This window comes from Brassica rapa, chromosome A05 (genome assembly GCF_000309985.2).
Source record: "Brassica rapa cultivar Chiifu-401-42 chromosome A05, CAAS_Brap_v3.01, whole genome shotgun sequence".
NCBI classification, from domain to species: domain Eukaryota; kingdom Viridiplantae; phylum Streptophyta; class Magnoliopsida; order Brassicales; family Brassicaceae; genus Brassica; species Brassica rapa.
The window spans coordinates 3,439,092-3,462,785 of NC_024799.2; the positions used below are offsets into that span (position 1 = coordinate 3,439,092).

Genomic DNA, 23,694 nt, shown 5'->3' on the forward strand with positions numbered 1-23,694 from the left:
ACCCCATTGGTTACAAACACATTCCAAGAGCATCTATTCACCAACTCAATCTTCTTCCTCGAAAGCAAAGCCTGGTTCTTTCTTTGTGTCTCTTGATGGGTTTCATCTCTTGCATCTCACTTCCGACGATAAGTTCGAGAATTCCATCGACCCTTGTCTCAAAGCAGTCGACTTTAGCATCTTTGTACTCACTAAAGATGGTTGCTCTGAGACGCGTGGATAAACCCAGTTCCTTGTTGTCACTATCAACAACGTCTTCGATGATGGTGACTCCTATACAAGCCTCTTCTTCCTCATCCACCATTGGTATCCCTACTCTCTGTTTTCGACTTTTTTTCTAGTTATAAGGATAAGTTAACCTTTCGTTGACTTTTCCTATTTTTCATTTTCTTATAATTTTGGATGGTTAGTACACAACTTGTTGATCTCTGAGTAGAGTTAATTAACAGTAATTAGCAAACTAAGGTTTTGTTATTCTGTTTCTTCCAAGTAGTGACCGTTTTGTATGTTTTTGTGTTATGTTTGTTTGTCTGAAGGTGAGACAAGTGATGGCTTGAAGGTCCAGTCTTCTGTTTCAATTGGGGCAAACGATTTGCTGATTGTTGGACCAGGTGTTCTTGGACGCTTAGTTGCTGAAAAATGGAGAGAGGTATACTTTCTGATCATTGTGTTCTACAGGGACTGTACTGTGCTGATTTTGATAGTTCAACACAGCTTCTCTTATAGAACATCTCTCTGGTTATGGTTTTTTTTTATGACCTGCAAGTCACTGTTTGATGTGTCTTGAGTGTTTGTCAATATTGTTGTGTCTTCTGGATATTGACTAGTTCTTTTTCTTCACAAAGTTTATGATAATGAAAGTCATGTTTTTTTCTTAAATGTGGAAGTTGAGAGTTGGAGATTTATGTGTGTGTGGAGCAGGAACATCCAGATTGTCAAATCATTGGGCAGACAGTAACAACAAACCATCATGATGAGTTGGAGAAGTTGGGTATCAAACCAGCTCTTAAAGAAACTGAATTTGATGGCAAGTTCTCTTATGTTATCTTTTGTGCTCCTCCTTCACAAAGTCCAGATTACGCCGCTGAGCTCAGGTAAATTTCACTTGTTTCAACAACTCAAGAGTCTATGAAGTGTGTTCCTAAACACCTATGTGACTGTGTTTGTGCTTACAAACGGATCAGGACGGCAGCATCAAAGTGGAATGGTGAAGGATCATTCTTATTCACATCTAGTTCTGCACCTTTTGATTGCTTTGATAATGGAGACTGCAACGAGGTTTATCTCAGTTCCTGAATACATTTTAATACTCAAGACGAGACTGTAATAAGCATTCTCTTGACTGCAGGATTCTCCAGTGGTGCCACTAGGCAAGAGCCCAAGAACCGATGTGCTTTTGAGAGCTGAAAAAGTAGTGTTGGAAAGTGGAGGGACTGTCCTCAGACTTGCAGGGCTTTACATATCCTTTTTGAGCTCAATGAACAAATAGTGAAAACACTTTTTTTTTCTGGTCTATAGCAGATTTGAGTATTATGTTTCCCCTGAACTTTTTAATACACAGAGACTAGAGGTGCACATAATTACTGGTTGAATAAGGAGACAGTTGATGCTCGTCCTGATCATATCCTAAATCTCATCCACTATGAGGTATATTTGTGGTTTTTGCTCATTCCTTTCTTTTGTACAAAGACCATGGCCTTGAATAGGTGGTGCTTATGATCGGTCTGCATATATAATAATATAAGATCTTATCAGGTTGTGTAATGTGTTCATGAACAGGATGCAGCATCGCTTGCAGTTGCAATCATGAAGAGGAAAGCTGGTGGTAGGATCTACTTGGGCTGTGATAACCATCCTTTGTCAAGGCAAGAGGTGATGGACCTGATGGATCAAAGTGGAAAGTATGATAAGAAGTTCAAAGGCTTCACAAGTGAGTTTCTTTCAGCCAATTGACACATGTTGGTTTGTCTTGAAAAGCCTTGAGCTTCTTATTAGATATTGATAACTTTTGATTTTTCTAGGCACTAGTGGTCCTTTAGGGAAGAAGCTGAACAACTCAAGGACACGAGCTGAAATAGGATGGGAGCCTAAGTATCCAAGCTTTGCTCAGTTTCTTGGAGTAACGAAGTAATGTTTTTAACTTTGATCAAGATGATGGAGTATGCAGAGAGAAGAGACCAAGAAAGCTACTGACGAAAGAATCCACAAATGTGAAGCATTTTTTTTTTAAAATGTTTGGTTCAAACTCATATGTATACTCCGAGTGGTCAAACAGCTGATAAATATTTCAGAGTTCTTCATGGTACTTATGTTTTGGTTACGTTGACCATGCATGGGTTTGCGTATTCAACAGGATCATCGTTAGGTTAATCACATATTCATGTATATTGATCACGTACTCGTTTAGTATTCTCCATGAAGCATCAGCGAAATTAAAGGCCAGGCTCATCTGATTAAAAGAAAAGTGTTCTGATCTCAACCTATGACTCACATAATCATCTTGATTTTTTTTTTAATCATCTGATCTGGTTTAGTTTTAAAATTATTTAAGCTCTTATTAGAAGATTAAATGCTTTAATTTCAGTGCAGATGTTAAAGCTTGTGTCTTGTTAAAAATAACTTTGAAATACTCGAATAGCATTTTGTTAAAAATTTGGATCCTAAATGAAAGAAGTTGGTAAACTGGTTGTGATTAAAATTTATAACAAACGCAACAAAATTAAAAAGTGTTTCACATCACTTAAACAGAAATATAAAATTTAGCACAAGAAAATAGAAATATAAAATTAAATGGTATAAAATTAAATATAATTATGAGTTGAAATTATTTTCGATATCCATTATTGCTAATAATGACATGCATATCAATTGGTGACAGTTTGTCATGTAGGAATGATGTTAAAAAGTGAGGTATTTGGTTCGATTAATGTCAAGCGCACCAACGACCTAATTGTGGAGTCAGAGAGAACTCATAATGGATTTTATATTCCAATCTATTTTTCTATTTGGTTGAAATGTAGTTAGGTGTATTAGTAATGATGTTTTTTTTTGGAAATATGTAAAATTATTTGTTTTCTTAATATTGTATCCAAGTCTAAAAATACAATTAAAATGAAACTAAATAAGTATTTAAGGTTATGAACAAACCAATATTATGGATAAATTTATTACGTCCACACAAAATGAATCCAATTGAACCGACAAAGACGTCGAATCGTAGTCCCCTGCTGATCCCGTGATTTAGAAATCAAATAGTTACACATCGTTTGGTAGAATCTTGATAATTGTGTTCACGATAAATAGTAAAAGGTGCTATAGGCTGTCCACTACAACTTGATATGGATTGTATAATAGGATAAATATTACTATTTTGTAATGCTGATAAAAATCATGTCTTATTCAATGGTCAGCGAAGAGAAAATATAATTTTAAAATGGAGTTTGCGACAGGGAGATCCTTTATCTCCTTTCATATTCATCTTATGCACGGAAATGCTCGTTAGCTTTCTAAATCACGCTGAGAATCAAGAAAAGATAACGGAGATGCGCGTTTCACGCGCTAGCCCTCCGGTATCCCATATTTTCTTTGCTGATGATAGCCTTTTCTTTTGCAAGGCGGAACCACGTGAATACGATAAAATCATGAAAGCACTTGGAACCTACGGGAATGCGTCTGGATAATGCATTAACTTTGAAAATCATCCTTACTCTTTGGTAAGAGAATACCTGGACATGTCAAGGAAACCTTAAAAACATCAACTGGAATTGCAAATAAGGGAGGAATGGGATCCTATCTTGGTATACCTGTAGATATTAGCGGTTCAAAGAAAAGTAATTACCTGGATTAGTCTTAAGCTACTTAAGCTTTGCTCATATGAAAATGATTGAAAGCATAAATAATAATTTATGATACTGGTCTTTAAATTTGTAATGTTTGTACTAATAAATATTCGTAAAATATTATGTCCACATGTGCGGGGAGAAACATCTAGTTAAGTTGTAAGTCGAATTCGATTTCCAGAACTCAAACACATTAGCTCGCTCCAAGCTTTATATATCTATCGAAATCCTAAGGCTCTTAAAGGTAATTCACCTCTGTAGCATTAAATGCGCGTTCCTCCCCGGATCTATCAGATCAACCGAAAGGGTTTATAAAAAAAAAGTAATTCATCAATTCAAACCAACACTCTTGAATCTACCTTGCAAAGGTTAGACTGTTCCTAAACATTTCTATCTATAATAAAGTGATACAAATTGATTATGTCATTTAGTGTAGTCCAACATGGGATGGTTAAAAAAACTTATATCTTCGTTTGGACCCAACACATTTGAAAATGTCACTGTTGTATGACCAAACATCCTCTTAGCAATAGCTTCCACTACCTGTCATTCAAAATTAGTTGATATATTTTTTATGTACATACTTAAACATATGGATGGAAAGTTAATATTAGTTTTAGCCCTTTTTTCAAAAAAAAAAAGAAGTTAATATTAGTTTTATATTTTACCTTTCCCCAAATATTTTCATGATTATTTTGACGATGTCATATGATATAAGTGGTTCCATGGAGATTTTTTTTCTTATCCATAGTAGTTTTGGCTCTCCTAACGTATTTCAAGGGATCGTCCTCACATCTTATCCATATAGGAAATACAACAAGACCTATTAAGTTTCTCCATCTACATTTTCATCCTTTTGTCATCATATCAGCAATATCCTACAGTTTCATGTTTAATCAAATTCTTGCATTCTAATTTTTTAAATTATTGTTTTGTAAGATAATAGTTATATTTCCTCAAAAAAGAAAGAAAGATAATAGTTATATTGGGTTACCTCGATTTTTATAGCTGGTCTTAGATTTACAGCTATTGTACCACGAAGACGGGGTTTGTTTAATATTTGTTTTTTATTCACGGCCACTGGATTTTCATCGTCTTTTAAATATGTAACTAAATGTTAATGAAGTATTCCTATTCCTATAATATTGTAGTTTTCTGCATGAAAAGAAGATATTGATAATGTAAATGCATATTTATGGAATATAAACTTACCATATTTTTTACTCAAATATTTTGAGAGACCTGCCTGTGTCATTCCAAGAAAAACATCATTCACCTTCTACAGGAAAGACAAATTCTGAAGTTACTAATATAAGAAAACGAAACAAGCAACAAATATTAAAAATGATAATTGTAAATACTTATATATCTACCACATTCATTGTGTTCTTCACGAACTTGACATCATCAAGGCTTATTATCCGATGGATAACCTTTCTAGACTGAACTTTATTTCCGAATTTACCAACAAGAAGAGTTTTAGTATCCCTCAAATAACATAGTGTTAGGATAAACTTGCACATTTCAACAAAAGTTGTAAAATGATCATTATTATAAACCAAAATCTGGCAACCAACCACCAAAGATTCTTGGATTCAACATGTTTTCTTGTAGTCGCAGTAGTAGGAAAATCTCGGGTCTGATGTTTTTCGTGAGCTAGCATACAGAAGAGACATAAGTGACATGCCATCGCCAAGTGAATGATGGAACTTCCCTATACCAAAAGATTCTGCATTTGATGTCTTTATATTCAGAACATGAAATTCCCATAAAGGTCTGGACACGTCCATTGGGTTATTAGCCAGATGTGACGTATAGTCTTCTATAAATTCATCAGGATTCTCAATGTTGGAATAATCAAGGTCGGGAACAACAACATCATCTTCTACTCGAGTACTAACAGGAACCCAAACCGCTTTTCCATATTTCTTATCATCCATCACCTGAAACATTTTATTTATGATCGAATGGATGATTGATTATACATGTTATATTAACGAGAATGTTTGATAAAAGATATTTGTCATATATAATGTAAATTATGATGCATTTGAAAACATACACGTACAAGTAATCATAATGTTATAAAACTGTTATATATAGTTTTTTTGTTATAAAACTGTTATAAAACTGTTATATATACAGTAAAACAATGATGCATTTGAAAACATATATACTTAAAATAATCATAATGTCTAAAATTTCTTATAAGGTTGGATTCATATCAAAAATATAAACATCACTAGAACATGTTGATGCAATAAAGACGTGAGCATTAATGATATTTTATCAAAATACAACAATGCTAAAATTATATTTAATATGTTATTTTAATTACTTATGCATTAATATATTATTAATTTATAATATCATTGAAACATTTTTACGTAAAATGTATTAAAAATCTCTTTTAACAAATATAATTTTAGAAACAGTAATTTTATTATTTTATAATATTTGTTGAATATTAATTTATAGAAGTATACATATATACGTTAGCTAAATCATTCCACAAGGTGAAAAATATATATAAGAGTACACAAAAATGGTTAGATATTTATAAAGAGATGTAAAATAATATAATTGTTTTACCACTTTGCTAGAGAGGCGGGGAAGCTTGATCCATGTGTTGTTGATACCTTCAACAATGGCAGTTGAGTTGCATCTAGTTTTAAAGCCTAAAGTAAATACAATGATGCTATAGACACACGGTGAAACGAACAGCTGCGACACCGGGCTAAGTGGCTCCTCTGTTAGAGTTTCTTGCTTCTCTCTGGCCATGTCGTCTCCCTCTTATTTTGGTTATTATGCCTTCAGCGATACTTCGATCTTATATATATCAGCAGTGGGATTTGTTACCATTTTAACCCCTTGATTTAATAATGTCGGTGGAATCAATGGTTTCTTTTTTCTTCATCTTACTTTTTATGTCTTTCTGAATTTCTAATCTAATTTCTACTCTCTTATATATTAATTGAAAAATATTACAACTTCTTTTTGTATCCACGCGTGTCATCACTAAAATGATTCTTAGAATCATTGGAGAAATAAGTTGGTCCATCTAATTATATAATAATATTTTTTTATTAAATTCACCATAATTTTCATGATTAATGTTATTTATTATTTCCTTAAATAAAAGTTAGGGAATTGTCTAATGTGGTTAAAGTATATATGACAATTGATGATTTTGATTAATAAAGATTTCATAAGAAATAGTGCATCTTCTATCATATTTTTTAATTTAAAATTATTAACATAAATTAAAAAACCATAATAACCATATAATAAAATTTTATTTTTTCTGTATATGTTATATTTTGAATTTTTAAAAACTATTATAAATTACAAAAACTATTAAAAGTATCACATTCAAATTTTGTGATCCATGGTTTAATTTTTTTTATTATGACAAAATACAAATGATTACAAAATCATATAAGTAAAATGTCTAATTTAATTAATTATTAAGATTAAAAGATATATATATATATATACTTATCGTTTTAAATTAAACTATATACCATATAAAATACATTAATATTTTAATTGTGAATTTTACATTAATTGAACATTTTCTTTGATAAAAGATTTGAACAAACATTGACACAACTTAACTTTTAAAAAATTGTAAATTATTAAAACTATTAATCCCACAATGAAAATTTTGTTACCAATAATTTAAAGTTTTTGCTATAAATGATACAAATGATCAAAAAGTCATATGAGTAGAAGCATCATTTAATAAAAATTAATATTAAAAATATATTATGTATGTTAATATAATTTAAATTTAATTATATATCCTATCAAATAGAAAAAAAATTGTTTGGATTAATAAAATTGATTTATATGTTTGCATCAATTTAATTATATATGTAATAGTTACTGACTTTTATTAATCAATATATATTTATTATTTCATAATATATAAAAACATATAATACATAAAATAGTTTATATATATAATGTTCATCTTGCGCAAGGCGCGGATCTTAATCTAGTTTACTGTAAGCATTATTAGTAGGAGTTGCATCCCGCCAAGAGGGGAGATATACATATTTTCTCTGATTTTATGTTAACTTAGCATTTCTAACCTCACTCAATTTTAAATTCTAAAATAAAATTTGAAGTAAAACTCAATTCTACTATGAAATAGAAAATTAAATTAAATTAAGTTGAAGTAATACTCAATTCTAGTATGAGTCTGTATAAATTAATGACAAAAAATAGAAAATTAAATTAAAAAAAAAGATAAATGTATTACTCCATTCATTTTGAAAAATGAAGTTTCAATATGGAAATGTACTTAGGCAATAATATAAAGTATATAACAAATATATTACACACTCTTCGGTTAACACTATATTTTAACAAAATTATATGAAAATTGTAACAATTGTATCATTACAAAATTTTATAAAAATTGTAACATTGCTATCATTTCGTGCTCAAATTGAATGGTGTAGTAGAATTCTTTTGAAATCTACTAGTTTTAACTTCTAAGTAGACTTCTGAATAAGTTATAGCGGATAATTTTCAGTTTCAGATCTAAATATATATATATATAGAAAACATGAAAATAGCTTTAAATCTAAGAACCTTTAAAAATAGAATTTTTAAAATTAAATAGTGCTAAGGTAAAAACATAATGTTTGAATCAATAACTTCATTTGAATATAAACACATTTAAAATATGTAGATTTAAATATTATATTTTAAGAGAGGGATGAAAACTATGAATGGAAATACCAAAAAAAAAAAAATATTGTGAAAAAGATATGAAAAATAAGAAATTTCTGGAAATATCATAAGTTGGTTACCACTTTTCAAAAAGACACTCAATCAAAATTCAAAATTTTCTTAACATTTGAGTCTATGGTTTAGAAATTATTGTTAAAAATTTAGATCCATGAGAGAGATCTTCTTTATGCTCTATTTCACATGAGTTGATTCTCACTACTTTATAATATATGTTATCAATGTGTTCAATCTTGGATTCAGGGATCTACTTATGCCAACAGAAGTTTGCTCTTGACAATATCACTGAAGCCTAATCACTAACTTGTGGTGGTTGAAAGTGCGACGATTTAAGAACCGACTAGATATCGACATTTAGTTGGAAGATTGATTTACTTGAGAGTAACGAGACCTGAGTTGCCGTAAGCAATTCGTACTCTTTTCCAATTTATGCAAGCTCCGAAATAGGAGCATTGGGATGCAGCCATTTGTGTGGTACAATATCTGATATGGAACCCAAGACAGAGAATATTACTTAAGGCAATGCAGACTTTGACTTTGAGTGCTTGGTGTGATGCAGATTGAGGAGCATTTGCCATCACACAAAGATATTTTAACGGCATGGTTTATTCAGTTAGTTGGGTCACTGGTTTCTTGGAAAACATTCAACACAAGACATAGACTTTCGCTCGTAGACGGAGGCAGAATACAAAGCAATGTCGGATACAATTAAAGAGATGATTTGGTTGAAGAGTCTACTGACTACATTTGGCGTCTGTTTTGACAAACACAAACCAATTAAGATTCGTTGTGATAACACTTCAGCTATTCATATGAGCAGCTAATCCCATTTTCCATAAAAGGACAAAGCATGTTGGAATTAAGTAACATTTCATAGGAGATTAGGTGTTTTCATGCACCACTTTTAAAATTTAAATTATATTTTAAAATAACATTTCGATAATTTTATATTTTATTATTTGCTTTATTTTAATAATATTTAATAATATTTTACAAAATATTAAATGATATATATATATATATTTAAAACTAATTTTGAAAAGTTTTTACTCAATAATATTTCTAAACAAATTTAGATATTAAAAAAACTAATGGTATTGAGATTAGAAAATTACAATTTAAAAAAAAAACTACATAAATTTTGAAAATTGTTTTAGCAATAAAAATGATATAACCTACAAGAAAAATATTATAAAAAATTAAAATATTATTTATTTTTATTTCAACTATTAATGATGATCTATGAGTAATATTCAAAACATTTACCGAAAATATAAATCAACATTAAATGTAAATGTTCATGACACAATTAATTTCAAGTCATGTCAGCATTGTTAGTATTCTATGTCATAATTTTTCTATTTCAAAATAAATGTGATGATGACACATGACAAATCACTCCTCAAATAATGTCTAATGGATGAGATCGTGAGATGTTTTGTTACACCAAAACATGTTTCGAAAAAGAAGCAACATGCAAATATTTTTGACAAAGGCACTTGGTAAGAAGGAATTTTCAGTATTTCTTATCAAGTTTGAGTCGAAACCTACACTCTCCAACTTGATAGAGGGTATTGAGATATGTACATATCTACATTAGTTATGATTGGATATGATCGTATATTCTATGTATCTATATTTTAGGATAGAAACCTTTGTTAAAATAGAAGGATCTTGAACCTAAGAATCAATACAGCAAAAAATTTCCATGTACTTTGTTTTCTAACAAAACATTTCCAATTTTTACTAATTCTTTATAAGAAATCTAAACTTTCCAAAATTCTGTGACTTACCCACAAAAATGTAAATTCAGAATCAACAATACATTTATATATATATATATATATATATATATATATATATATATATATAATTGATTGGTAGGCAAAACGAAAAAAGAGAAGAAAACTTACAAAGACTGAAAAGTTTGGTGAACGAAAAAAAGGAAGAAAATGGATCCAACTTCCGTTGCAGTCATATGCCTTGTCTGGATCATTGTGGTACTCATCTTGATCGCGGTTGCTGTAGCTTGCCGTTGTTGGTGCCCACGAGTTGAAAGCGAGTACTGAATAACTATTATTTTGTTACAAATTAATTATGTCTTTTTGTTAGTTTTCAATCAAGTTTTGTTTCGTTTAATGATATTGTAATTCTATTATATTTACATAATTGAATTATGGTTCTATTATGTTGCAGTGTTAAATACCACTAGTACTTTTATCATCAACCTTATAAGAAATCGCAAAATCAGTTTTAACTTTTCATTAATGTGTACATTTTTTTAGGAAATTATTAAGTGGGATTCTGAAACGTATAATTACATCTTGCACTTTTAACTACAAACTCGAATAGGACTAGCGTTTGGAAAACATAAATTTATTTTCGAAATTAAATAAACTATTTTTAATGAATTTCTATATAAGATAGTGTATAGATTTGAGTATATTTATTCGGCACTACGAATAGAACTTTACCAAACTGAAAAAAAAAGTAACCGAGCAGATAATATCTCTCTATAACCAAACAAATTGAAATGAAGTGAGAACCAAATGGGTACCTGAATTTTTAAATTTGTTTACTTACAAGTATTTGTTATATTTAATTTATATATATATTATATTCTGAAGAACAATGTGTTTTCATTATTGTAATGCAGTAAGGATATGAATTGTCGATTTTAAATTAGAAATGATTTTTTCTAATCATATATTTGTACAATAGTTGTAACCATCAATTTGCACTACTTTGTATTCCTAAACAATTTAGAAGCTATTACTATTTTGATTCGTTCTTTCAAAGCATAAATATATTTTTGTTGACCATTTGATAAAGTTTGCATGAATTTACAATTTTTATTAGAAAATAAATAATTTAAAATTATTCTATTATGATGTTTGAGTTTCAAGCAGTATTTCCATATTTGATCCAGACCTGTATATAATGCGTTTGGATTTACTGAAATTTTTTTTTAAATTAAAAATCATATAGATCAAGGTAATAACCACAGTTACAAAAAATTGATCCACGCTTTCAAAATTCGGGATATTATATGATGAAAAATCCCATTAACAATGTTTTAAATGTTTTGTTACTTTGTAAAAATTTCGTCCATTTAAAACATTTTTCATTTAAATCAGCGATTTTAAACCCAAAATTGGCCCGCGGTTGAATATGTAAACTTGGTGATGCAATATATAATCTGGTTTGGGTTTTAAGAAATATCCATTAGTTTAAAAAATTATGAAATCTTCAAAAAAATGCTTTAAAAATGATGAAATCTTCAAAAAACGCTAAAACCCAGGGTTAACCTGTTGAACCAATGGGTGATTGATATGTAATCTATTTGATTTTAATTATTATTGCTTAAATTTTTAAGTTAATTTCAATGTAGATTATGTAAACAAATAAAGGTTTGCTATTATATATATAGATTATGTTAAAATCAGATTCAGTCAAGTAAATAATTCAGACTTTCAAACAAAAGAATCATGTATAAATCATTAGAAAAATAAGTCTACACAATAAGCAATTAAGATTAGTTAAAGAAAATCAAAAAACGCATATTTCAAAAAATTTATCTAATTAACTATAAAACGTTAATAATTTTTATTAAAATATATATATTAGTCCGCACAAGGGTGTGGATAAACTTTAAATTTAAAGATTCTTAAGCCTAAAAGTAAAATTGTTTTTGGATATGCTTTTAGGTAGACTACAAAATCACGCACACTTGACGGATTGGTACATATCAGGTCCAAAGAACATGTGGTCAATCAGGGCCTCAAAAGCACTTACATATAATCAATGTTTTTAAACCCTATCCGGACACTGAACCGGACGGCTTACCGGGTTACTAGGTCAGTGGGTCGACCGCAGGTGAACCGTGGGTTAATAAATGAATTAATTTTATTATATAATAATATCTCAGCTACGTAAATGAAAATATAGAAACTAAAGTTAATATTTTATAAATGTTTTTTAAAACATAAAATAATAGTTTGGATATGTACATATTTTATGTTTAAAAATATTTAGAAAATATTTAACTTTAATTTTTATATTTTTATTTTTATTTGACATACAAAATATCAAAAATTAGTGTAGACTATCTAAAATTTTCTCTAACAAGATAAGAGTTATGACATAAAAAAAATCAAAACATAAAATCTATAAATAATTAAATGTCTAATGTGAATAATAAATTAAACTCCAAATACAAAATAAACCAAAAGTTAAAGATCGTTGTAATAAATTGTCAATGCAAAAATAAACTAACACCAAATCACATCAACTAATTTTGGTTCTCTCTACCATCGTTCACTTCATTTTCTTTAGATAACATAGTAAAATCTTCATCAAAATCTAAAAATCACAAATATAAAACTGAAAATGGAAAAACTAATTTTTTTTTTCTCAGCACCTAACTTTTTAATTGAAAACTTAAATATAAAACATAATTAAAAACTAAAAAAAAAAGTAAAAGTTATTTATTGGTTCAACCGGTGGTTCAACCGGTATCAGTTTCCGAGTTTTATTGGGTTTTTGCGGATTTTTGTGGGTTTCTAATAAATATTGGGTTTTGTAACCAGATTTTTTCTGGTCACCGGATTTACCGGTTCAACCGCGGATCCGGGTCGGGTTCCAAAAAACTGCATATAATGCAAGAGATCCAAGTAACACATTGTTACCGATTCTACACCTTTGTGGCTTGCGTCGTTACAAAGGAGTATTGGAAATTTGGAATCTAACATAATCACTGGTTGCTTTGCCACAAAATCTGTAACCACTTATAGCCAAATGCATAGTTTTTGTTTTTGAAACATACATATAATAATAATATACACATTACATGACAAGTTGAAACAACATCATCAACTTACAAAACCGCCAAATTTAGATTCACATTTCAAAACCCCTTTGCCTTCTTTTTTTCTTATTTCTTTACACAAAAAAAACCCAAAAAAAAAGCTGGAACATGTTACAGCTAAAGACATTGGTTTCTCACTATTTTTCACCTTGGCCTTGGTTGAGATACATATGATAGCAACGGCTGGATGAGTCTATGATACGATGTGGCTTGCGATCTGTGCAGCATCTCAACCATTGATGGAGTCTGATAATTATAAGCCTGCACAAAGCTAGAACCGTCTCCTGACTCTCCTCTCGATGTAGCTCTTTGCCATGAGTGTGAACTAAGTCCAGAGAGAATGTAAGCTCTTCCTGATACCTCATAGACATGCCTGCTCGCCATTCTCTCTTGCATCTCCTTCATCTCTCTATCCAACGCCACACAAAACCCATCGTTGGATTTTGCTGACACCGTCTCTGCTAACACCTGTCTAAACTCCTGGATCACAGTAACAGCTGCAGCTAAATCTCCCTCTTCTGCTAAACCTCTCGCCTTCACCATTGCCTCAGCAGCTAGAAACCTGTTCCTTTGCCTGTCCACTTCGATGGACACAACAACAGCTTCTTCTTCACCAACTGTCTCTGGTCTTTGAATCTTGAGGACATGACTCTCAAGTGTCACAACCTCCTTTGTCAAAAGATCTTTGTAAACACACCTCATCTTCAGAAGCTCCGTCTCATCTCCACACCTCTCAGCAGGGATGTTGATAGACACCAAGAAGTCTCTCTCCTCATCAGCGTAGAGATCACCAATGTCTACACGTCCCGACCTACCATCACCACCCACAAGACTTGGATAACTCCCAGCTTTTATAGAACTAAGACAAACATCTGAGGAGAAACCATCAATCTCCAGCCTCAGCTCCTGCACCGCTACACTCAAAAGCCCACCAATGCACTGAGCAAGAGCGTCCTGGATCACAGCCTCACTCTCTATAAAAGAGAACGTTCCTCCAGAGACTTCAGAGACAGAATGCATCAACGTAGCATCATGGTCCGATCCAAACCCAAAAGAATGAACAGGGATCTGGAACTGAAACCGTCCGTGCATAGACAAAGGAAGCAGCATCTTGTAGTTAGGATCAGGCTGGTTGTTGTTCATGGTGTAAGTATCTCTCCCATCAGACAAAAGTATAACGCTAGCCACAGGGTTCTCATCTCTTCGCTCTTCCATCACCTTCACACCTTTCCTTAGCCCTTCAGCGATGTTGGTACCACCGTTTGCAACCAGCGAGTTCACAGCTTGGAGAGCTAGATGCCTTCCGGAGTCAGACATCTTAGTCAAAGGGAAGAGACGACGAGCGGTGGAAGAGAAGGCAATAACCGAAAGCCTATCGTTAGAGCCAAGATTCTGAATCACAAAACCCATTGCTCTTTTGAGAAGAGCTAGCTTGGTTCCAGCCATGCTTCCACTGATGTCAAGGACCGTGACTAGATCAAGTGGAGCAGTGACCATACCAGCAGCTCTAAGATGCACCAACACATCAAACTTCTCACGAGACTCGCCTCTTGGGACAGAAGAAACCTCAGGATGTATTTTCAGCTCCATCATTTTTTTCAAGCTCTTCCCGGGGAATGCAAGCTGCTGCTCTAAAGGCTCATCGTCATTGAACATAGAGGGCTCAGGAGGAAGGACACGTCCTTGGTTCATGACTCGGCGAGGTGTAGGCAAGCGGTTGAGGAGGTAAGGAGGGTGCTGCATTGGGATCTCTTTCCATTTGGCACGGCACACAGGGCAGACTTGGTTCCCATGTTTGACATTTGAAGCAATGCAGTGGAAATGGAAAGAGTGTGAGCACTCTGCTGTGAAAATAGCGTGTCCTCCTCCTTCTTTCATCTTAGTCAAGCATATAGAACATGTCTGCTCACAAAAAAAAAAAAAAAGCAATGAGTCCATGTTTTATAGATAGACAAAGAGAAAATAATCAAAGTACTCAGCTTTAAGACAATCACCATAACAAGAACCAAACTACAAGTACTTTTAAGCAGCTATTGATATAGAGAACATAATCAAGTTTCCTCCTTTATTACAGCTACAAACAGAAATAATCAAGTTTCCTCCTTTATTACAGCTACAAACAGAAATCTAATTCAAGACAACACTTAAAAACAAAAGCAATGAGCCCATTTTTGGATAGACAAAGAAACTAATCAAAGTACTCATCTTTAAGACAATCACTATAACAAGAAACTCACTAACTTTAACTACTTTTAAACAGCTATTGATATAGAGAAACAATCAAGTCTCCTATTTTATTACAGCTACAAACAGAAGTGTCTGAATGGTATTTTTCTTGAGCAAATCCCAAATTAAATCTAATTCAAGATTCTATATTTCAACTTTCAGAAGAAACAACACTTAAAAATCAAACCTTTCAAATGGCTAGAGTGATTTTGTAATTAAGACAAGAAGAAACCAAAAAAAGACAGGAAGAAGACAAACTCAATTCCAAAAGTCAACTCCTACAGGAAGTGGGTAACAAGGATTTGAGGGAATGGGTCTTGTTAAAAATCAAACCTTTGAAGATTTTTTAGAGCTGTTTCTGGATAATTTGAGACCGTGAGAGGAAGGTGTTGGGGTCATGGGCCAGTTAAGAGGAGAGAGGAGAGCAACATCTGATAATCTCTCTGTGGAGTTCAAAGCAGGAGGTGATTCCTCTAGTGTTCGTGGGAGGTAAGTGCAGAGATTGAGACCTAAAGCCAGTTTCATCTTCCTCCATTTAGTTCCCATTCTTTGGATTTTGAGTAAAACCTAGAAACAGTAAGAGACCAAAGGAGGAACCACACAAGAAGAAGAGACAAGTTTGAAGTATGGAATCAAGAACTGAGAGAAACGTTTCTTCTTCTGGTGAGTAGAAAATGAGTCAGTGGAAGTGTTAAGTGGTGGTGAGTGGTGACGAGAGAGAGTTAAGAAGAAGAGATTGAGCAAAGGCTTTGAGATTTGCGACTTATTTTGACCTTTGTTTTGGGTCTTTGTTTTAGTTAATAATTAAATCCAAGTGGAAAAAGAAAAAGGGGATAGTATAAAGTTAATTAATGCTTCTGCTTTATGCCATCTAAATCATTTTGACCTTTGCTTTGGATTTAGGATAGTAACGCAATGATGGAGCTTATATGAATCATTGCATTATATTGTTAAGTTTAAATTGTAACTTGGTATCATTTCGACAATGTTATTGTTTTAGATTTTTTATTTTATCTGAAACAAAAAGAATAGACCGAACCGAAATATCCAAATATTTATGTTAATGACATTTCATCTATTTTTTCTAGAGTTTCATAAATATTAAATATATAATAAATATTTATTATCAAGCTTATTACAGTTTTTATTTTTTAAAATTGATAATCAAACTAAATATTCTCAATTAATATTTTTAAAATAAACTTTGCAATTTATGAATCTTAATTAGTAAAAATAAATAAAATATAGAAATTTAATTTTTAAAAACTAAAATAAATTGTTTGAAGAGTTTTCATGAATCTGTTTATGTTGATGTCAAAAAAATATAATAAATTTAGAAAATCAATATGATTGAAAAATGTTTAGTTATCTACTATAGCAAAAATAGATGGCTGAATGTAAACACACATACGTTGGGAAGAAAATAGAAGGTATGATGAGGGGAGGTGAAATGATGAGAGGAAGTAGAATCATGGAAACAATTGAATTACGATGGTTTTTTTAAGTTATGTTTGGTGCGATCCATAATGATAAGTGAGTTTTTATTTGACTTTGCACATGACTCTGTGATGATGAGGTTTTGGGAGCACACGTGCACTACTTCATTTCCTTTTACACCATAAGTCGTAACCCTTAATTGATGCCTTCATCTCAGTTTCCAGTTTTATATTTAGTTTGTAACTATATACTATATAACTGAACTTGTCAGATTTCTCTTACAAAATCGAATTTCTCCTCTTTTATTTCTCATCCACAACTGAACAATTGGAATTGATCTGAGCGCATATCCCTTTCCTTTTGTAGCTAGAGAGCTTCGAATGCAGATGTCAATTATATTTTCATCCCTTTTTTAATTGCTAGGAGATTTTCATAAGTTGTAAAGCTGTATTTTTCTAAAGTCATTTTCTCATTTTGAAAAATCTGAAACTTTAGTTGAAGAAGTAGAAGATAAACCTTGTAAAAAAACAATTTCAATCTCTAATTCTAATAAAAATTCCAACGTATGAATATTTTGTCAATAATTTATTTCTTAACATATAGTGAAAACACATTACAGTTAATAAGTCAATTTTCCTCTAGGGAGTAAATTTACAAACTTACAGTATTTCAAACTTAAAACATAATATATGCGTAAAATGGCAAAAAGAAAAGAAAAGCCAAAACATATGTTAATAAAGCTAACTACCACCTATACCTACATCAACGACCTTTTTTATAAAAATTTAAAACAAAAAACTTTTTCGTTTTTAGTAAACATTTCGAAACCAACCACTAATCAATAGAAATGTGTGCAAGTTGCCCTTTGATAGAAACGTGACAGGGTTCAACAAAAGTTACTTTATCTCGAACAAAGTAGGGGATACAATTAAAGTCAATATCGTGGTGCGTCCAAAACTATATGCATACTCGAAATAAAGATCATCGCAAAATGAGAAGACAACAATCATGAGCCTCATAAACTGACGAGACACAATAATTTCCATACCTCGCTTGGAAGATTGTATATATACCGTTTCTATGTGTATTGGATACGGGAGAAACACCAAAAAATCGGAAACATCTACACTAAAGCAATCTCATTCTCACCTACCCAAATTACAACGTAAAAAGCACCTAAGTTTCTGATGGCACTAACAAAAATGCTGTGATAACGTAAGTTGGACCCATGGTTGCTCACTTGCTCTTATGAAACAAATGAAAACGACTCATGATGCGTCCACGGGTTTGCTGCATTGTTTATAACAATACATCAACTTATACCATGCATGCCCATTGATTATCACGACGAGAGTGATCATACTTCTTTCAAAAAGGTGAGGTTTTCCACATATTCTAATATATATAGTGTTCAACGTATAATTATGAGTTATTAGAGCATTTCCAATGTAATATTCTATTTTTTTCCTCCAAAATAGAGTAAAAATGAATATAGAGTAAAAATTTTCTAATTCAACTCTATTTTTCACTCTATAATGAAGTAATGAACAAACAAAAAATAAATTACTCCATTTATGGAGTAAATTCTATTATGGAGTGAGATATGTAGTTGAGTTGGAGCATTGTTTACTTCATAATCACTTTTAATCCATTTTAAAAGAAAAAATGAAGTGGGGTTGGAGATACCCTTATGCGTTCTTCAAATAATATCATAGTTTCGATAAAAAGAAATTAATTTGAAGATAACATAAATTGAAGATAACATTGATATATAGATTTTAAAAAAAAATATCTGAAAAAATAGAAACGATTTTACAAAATATTCTCGTTGGGGCAATCGTGTTCTTTTGTCAAACTCGATTAATGAGATTATTTGTTTGTATTAAAGAGTTTAAACTACTAATAACATTTTAAAACATGAATAGGTCAATTTGTGTATCCAAGAAGTGTCGTGTGTGTCTCGGAGAGATTTTCGAAGTGTTTTGGTTTTTGTAGGATTGTCGAATAAGGCCACACAAAAAGCTTTGAAGGACGTAAGCCGAAGGGCTCGAGCGGTCAATGTTGTCTGGTCAAACACACTTAACGTTAGCAAAGTCCTCTCAACAGTCAACACTATTCTCGGATGGCTCCATTTTTACGTTAGTTTCAACTGTGCATTATTGAATATAAACATACACAGTATACTGTATGTTAATATACGATCTTGTTGGTTCATTTATGCTTTTCATATGTACCTAATGAATATATTTTTTGCAACTGTACCTAATGAATAATGATTAATCATGAATGCGTTAAAGGTCAAACGTGATGTGTATATATCATTTATGGCCGGAAACGATCATGAGGACGTTATAAAGTGGCATCATAGGGTTACCAATATGATATTGTGTGGACTATGATGTAGTCACCACCTTCAGTGGTTATGATATGTATGTACGAATTCTATAAATAATGTTTATGCATGACAAATCACTATTTGTGAGTGTATATACATCCAAATTCTATAAATAATGGTAGTGCATGACGAATCATTTATTATAAGAGGTCATTTGAGTATATATATATTACTAATATGCAATTTTTCTTTTTCGGAATCTTTCTAGGAATGTTTCACTATTAATTGTGTTTAACCCTTATAAAAATGTATAATAATCATACTTCTATGTGAGATTAAGCTAATAATTTTTAGGTGTTCCAGACTTTAAGTCCAAATAGTTGTGAAATGAAGTGATTCTTTAGATACCCTCCATCATATTAATTATTTAAACCTTAAGCCCATAAACCAACTAGTCTAACATGTATACGTAAATTTTCAGGAGAAACATTAAGCTCGGGAAGTGATCAATTATGGAGTTCGATCCCTGTGCTCCCTACCCTTAGAACAGTTGTAATATGACAACAGAAACTTTCACCATCACTGATAGAATGCAATAGGTATCACCCAAGAACGTCGACATGACTGACAGCTATTGGGTTGTTACCAAATAGTTTGCAGCTACCAACTTAACTTGGATAAATCAATATTCAAAATTTAAAGGGAGCAAAAAGAAAAGTGGGCAAAAGAGAAAAGTTTGAGCAAGAGAGAGCGACATCAAAAGCGTCCCTGAATGGGCTTAAGTTTCTCTCTCAAGTGGAAATAAGTGAGTGGAGTGTGGGTCCCAGGAAAAGCAAGAAAAACACGTTATCTTTAAGCATCGCAACCACTTTATGGTACTTTTTCATACTTTCCAGCAAAAGATAAGATAAGTTCTAGGGTTCTTGGCTCTTATTGGAAGTTCAGTGCGTGATTGGAGACGTTTAATCGGTGGAAATCACTTGGAATTAGTTGGAGTGAAAGGGTGAAACCGCTATAATCGATGTCGGCGGCTATGGACAGAGCCTTAATGGCTCTATCTTTGGAAGAAGAAGAAGAACCGTTCGAGATGCCGGATCTTCCGGGTTTCTGTTCGAACGAGAAGAACAAGCTGAGTTTAGTGGGAAGAATTTTAAATCCGGAATGTCAGAAGATGTCAACTCTGATTTGGCGGATGCCTGGAAAATGGCAAAAAGAAGGCAAATGTCGAGGAGTTGCTCTGTCTCAGGAGCGGTTTCAGTTCTTTTTTGACCAGGAGCACGATCTAATGGACGTTTTGGAGAAAGGTGTTCATACGTTCAATGAATGGGCGCTGGTGATAGAAAGGTGGGTGGAAGAGCCTCCGGAGGATTATCTGCAGTTTATTCCCCTGTGGATTCGTATAAGTAACATTCCCATGAACTATTATACAAAAGAAGCTATCATGGCGCTGGGAGATCTGGTAGGAGAAGTTAAAGAGGTGATTTTCGACCCTCAGAAACCACAAACTCAACCTTATGAAAGGGTTATGGTGAAATTTAATGTGGCGAATCCTTTGAGGATGTCAAGGGTAGTCAATATCAAAGGAGCGAAACCGGTGACTATTCACTACAACTATGAGAGGATTCAGAAGCGGTGCTTCACTTGTCAAAGGTTAAACCATGAGCAAAGCATTTGCCCTCTGGTAGTGAAGAGAAGGAAAGATGAAGCTCTAGTAAGGCGTCAGAGGATCTCAAAGGAGTTGGAACTAAAGAGAACTGTCTTGGAAGAAGATGATCCCCTTTTTGGTGTGCTTAAAGAAGATCAGGTAGGGATTAATCCAATCACGGGAAGGCCAAAAATTGTGAAAGAGGTGCTGGACGAGATGAGACAATATCTGAGGTTGGCCACTGATGAAGATAGAGTGGTTAGGGAGGACAGAGTGAGAAGCTCGGTTGCAGCGGTAGAACAAGACCCCTTTCTGCAGCGGACTGTGTTAAGGCTGGAGGCACCCCCAACTATGTCTCAGGACTTTAACAAAGGCAAAGGGCACGTTTTCTCGTATGAGGAAGCTAATATGCTGAAGTCGGGCGGAGCTCAACAGGAGAAATTAATGGCTTCTGCTATCAGAGCTGGCACTGCAGGGAGATGGAATGCAGGAAACATATCGATGGTGGACAGTGAAGATGCAATCTTTGGAGGCAACTTTATGGGTTCTTCTGATGGTTCTACGGTATTTAGCACTGGTTTCTCGGAACCATGTGCTTCGTCCGGGACTATGAAGAGAACATACCACCGCAGGCGCCCTCCTAAATCAAGAAGAAAGCCTAGACCTTTGTTGGCTGCGGAGAAGGAGGAAGGGTTTCTGTGGGATAAAGCGGCTGGGAAGAGAGTAGAAGGGAGCAAGAAGAGGAAGGTAGAGACTGAAGTTGGGGAGCTTTTAGTTTCGGCGAAGTCTAAAACCCCAAAGGTGATCCCAAGGGAGGGATCGCCCAATTTGTAATGAGCATATTCAGTTGGAATTGCCAGGGCTTGGGGCGTACTCAAGACCTGACAATTCAGCGGCTCCGGGAAATACGTCAAACACATTTTCCGGAGATCATGTTCTTGATGGAGACAAAGAATTGTAGAGATGTTTTAGTGGATTTGCAGCAGTGGCTTGGTTATGATAGAGTTTTTACAATTAACCCGAGGGGCTTGAGTGGAGGCTTGGCATTATTTTGGAAAAGCGACATCAAGCTAGATATTAAGTATGCGGATAAGAATCTGATCGATATGAAGGTTCATTATGGTGAAGTCAGTTTTTTTCTCTCTTGTATATATGGAGAACCGGCATCAGAGGGGAAAGAGATTGTATGGGAAAGAATTAGTAGGATAGGAGTCAGAAGAAGAGAAAAGTGGTGTTTGATAGGAGACTTCAATGAGATCCTAAGTAACGATGAAAAGATAGGTGGTCCGCAGAGACCGGAATCTTCCTTTAAGCCTTTTGGGGATATGCTCTCCGCTTGTGGAATGGAAGAGCTGGAATCGTCAGGGATCAGATTCACATGGGCGGGACAGAGATGGCAAAAGTGGATTCAATGCTGTTTGGACAGAGCTTTTGGAAACAAGGCGTGGCTGCAAGCTTTTCCAGCCTCTAATCAGAAATTTCTGGATAAGCGTGGTTCGGATCACAGACCTGTTCTGGTGAAGTTTCAGGTTTCTCAAGCGCGGGAGGCAGGTCTGTTTCGGTTTGATAAGAAATTTTTGTTTCAACCAGGGGTGAAACAAAAGATCATTGAAGCGTGGAGAATTTCTGAGGTTGGGTCGGTCAATCGAAGTGTAGTGAAAAGGTTAAGAGATTGCAGAGGAGTGTTGAGCACTTGGAAGAAAGAACGGATTTTCAATGCCAAAGATAGAATACACATTTTGGAGAGAAGATTGGAATGGTTTCAATCTAGGAACTATCCTTGTTGGCATGCGATCAGAGTGATAAGAAAGGAGCTGTGCAGAGCTTATAAAGAAGAAGAACTTTTCTGGCAACAAAAAAGTATGGAAAAATGGCTCAAATATGGTGATCGAAATTCAAATTTTTTCCATGAATCAGTTAAGGCGAACAGAGCGAAGATAAAGCTGATTAAAATCAAGGATGTAAATGGAGTGGAGCGATGGTCAGAAGAAGCAAAAGCTCAGGTGGCACTAGACTACTTTAATGAATTGTTCAAGTCTTCTAATCCACCAAGCTACCAGCAAGTGTTCCAGGAGATGGTTCCAAGAGTCTCAGATGCAATGAACCAGGGGCTGATGGCGGAAGTTACAGAAGAAGAGATCAAAAGTGCTGTGTTCAGTATTAAAGCTTCAAGCGCCCCAGGTCCCGATGGAATGTCGGGTCTCTTCTTTCAGCAGTTTTGGGAAGAAGTGGGAACTAAGGTGTCTTTGGAAGTGAAGAATTTCTTTGAAAGAGGGAGAATGCCGACGGACTGGAACTTTACCTATCTATGCTTGTTGCCAAAAGTTCAAGACCCGGAGACTATGGCTGATCTGCGGCCGATAAGTTTGTGCTCGGTGCTGTATAAGATCATCTCGAAGGTGATTGTTCGTCGTTTACAGCCCCTGCTTCCAGAGATAATATCTGTTAATCAATCAGCATTTGTGGCGGAGAGATTAATCACTGATAACATTGGGATTGCGCATGAAGCTGTGCATGCATTACGTGTTAACCAGTCAATCATGAAGGAGTATATGGTGGTAAAAACGGACATGTCAAAGGCGTA

General features: G+C 33.4%; 2 protein-coding genes and 1 pseudogene across 2 annotated transcripts; 1 reads left to right on the plus strand and 2 right to left on the minus strand.

Moving 5' to 3' along the window:
• Positions 1–32: 32 nt before the first annotated feature.
• LOC103867064 lies at positions 33–2,370 on the plus strand. The gene is made up of 8 exons (XM_009145093.3): positions 33–306; positions 537–649; positions 922–1,094; positions 1,185–1,278; positions 1,349–1,459; positions 1,558–1,647; positions 1,780–1,930; positions 2,022–2,370. The coding sequence occupies exons 1-8, from the start codon at positions 96–98 to the stop codon at positions 2,129–2,131; spliced, it is 1,053 nt and encodes a 350-aa protein (XP_009143341.1). The 5' UTR covers positions 33–95; the 3' UTR covers positions 2,132–2,370.
• LOC103867763 lies at positions 2,230–13,106 on the minus strand (annotated as a pseudogene).
• A 284-nt stretch (positions 13,107–13,390) lies between these two features.
• LOC103867066 (E3 ubiquitin-protein ligase WAV3) lies at positions 13,391–16,602 on the minus strand. Its single transcript, XM_009145095.3, has 2 exons — positions 16,027–16,602; positions 13,391–15,369 (listed from the first exon to the last, which is right to left on the minus strand). The coding sequence occupies exons 1-2, from the start codon at positions 16,237–16,239 to the stop codon at positions 13,612–13,614; spliced, it is 1,971 nt and encodes a 656-aa protein (XP_009143343.2). The 5' UTR covers positions 16,240–16,602; the 3' UTR covers positions 13,391–13,611.
• Positions 16,603–23,694: the final 7,092 nt, after the last annotated feature.

What these genes read in the sequence shown, in the direction of transcription:
- LOC103867064 (XM_009145093.3), top strand. Translation starts at nt 96, where the DNA reads ATGGGTTTCATCTCTTGCATCTCACTTCCGACGATAAGTTCGAGAATT. An exon ending in TTCTTCCTCATCCACCATTG is followed by an intron (nt 307 to 536) that starts GTATCCCTACTC and finishes GTTTGTCTGAAG; the next exon opens with GTGAGACAAGTGATGGCTTG. An exon ending in GAAGTTCAAAGGCTTCACAA is followed by an intron (nt 1,931 to 2,021) that starts GTGAGTTTCTTT and finishes TGATTTTTCTAG; the next exon opens with GCACTAGTGGTCCTTTAGGG.
- LOC103867066 (XM_009145095.3), bottom strand. Translation starts at nt 16,239, where the DNA reads ATGGGAACTAAATGGAGGAAGATGAAACTGGCTTTAGGTCTCAATCTC. An exon ending in GCTCTAAAAAATCTTCAAAG is followed by an intron (nt 15,370 to 16,026) that starts GTTTGATTTTTA and finishes TTTTGTGAGCAG; the next exon opens with ACATGTTCTATATGCTTGAC.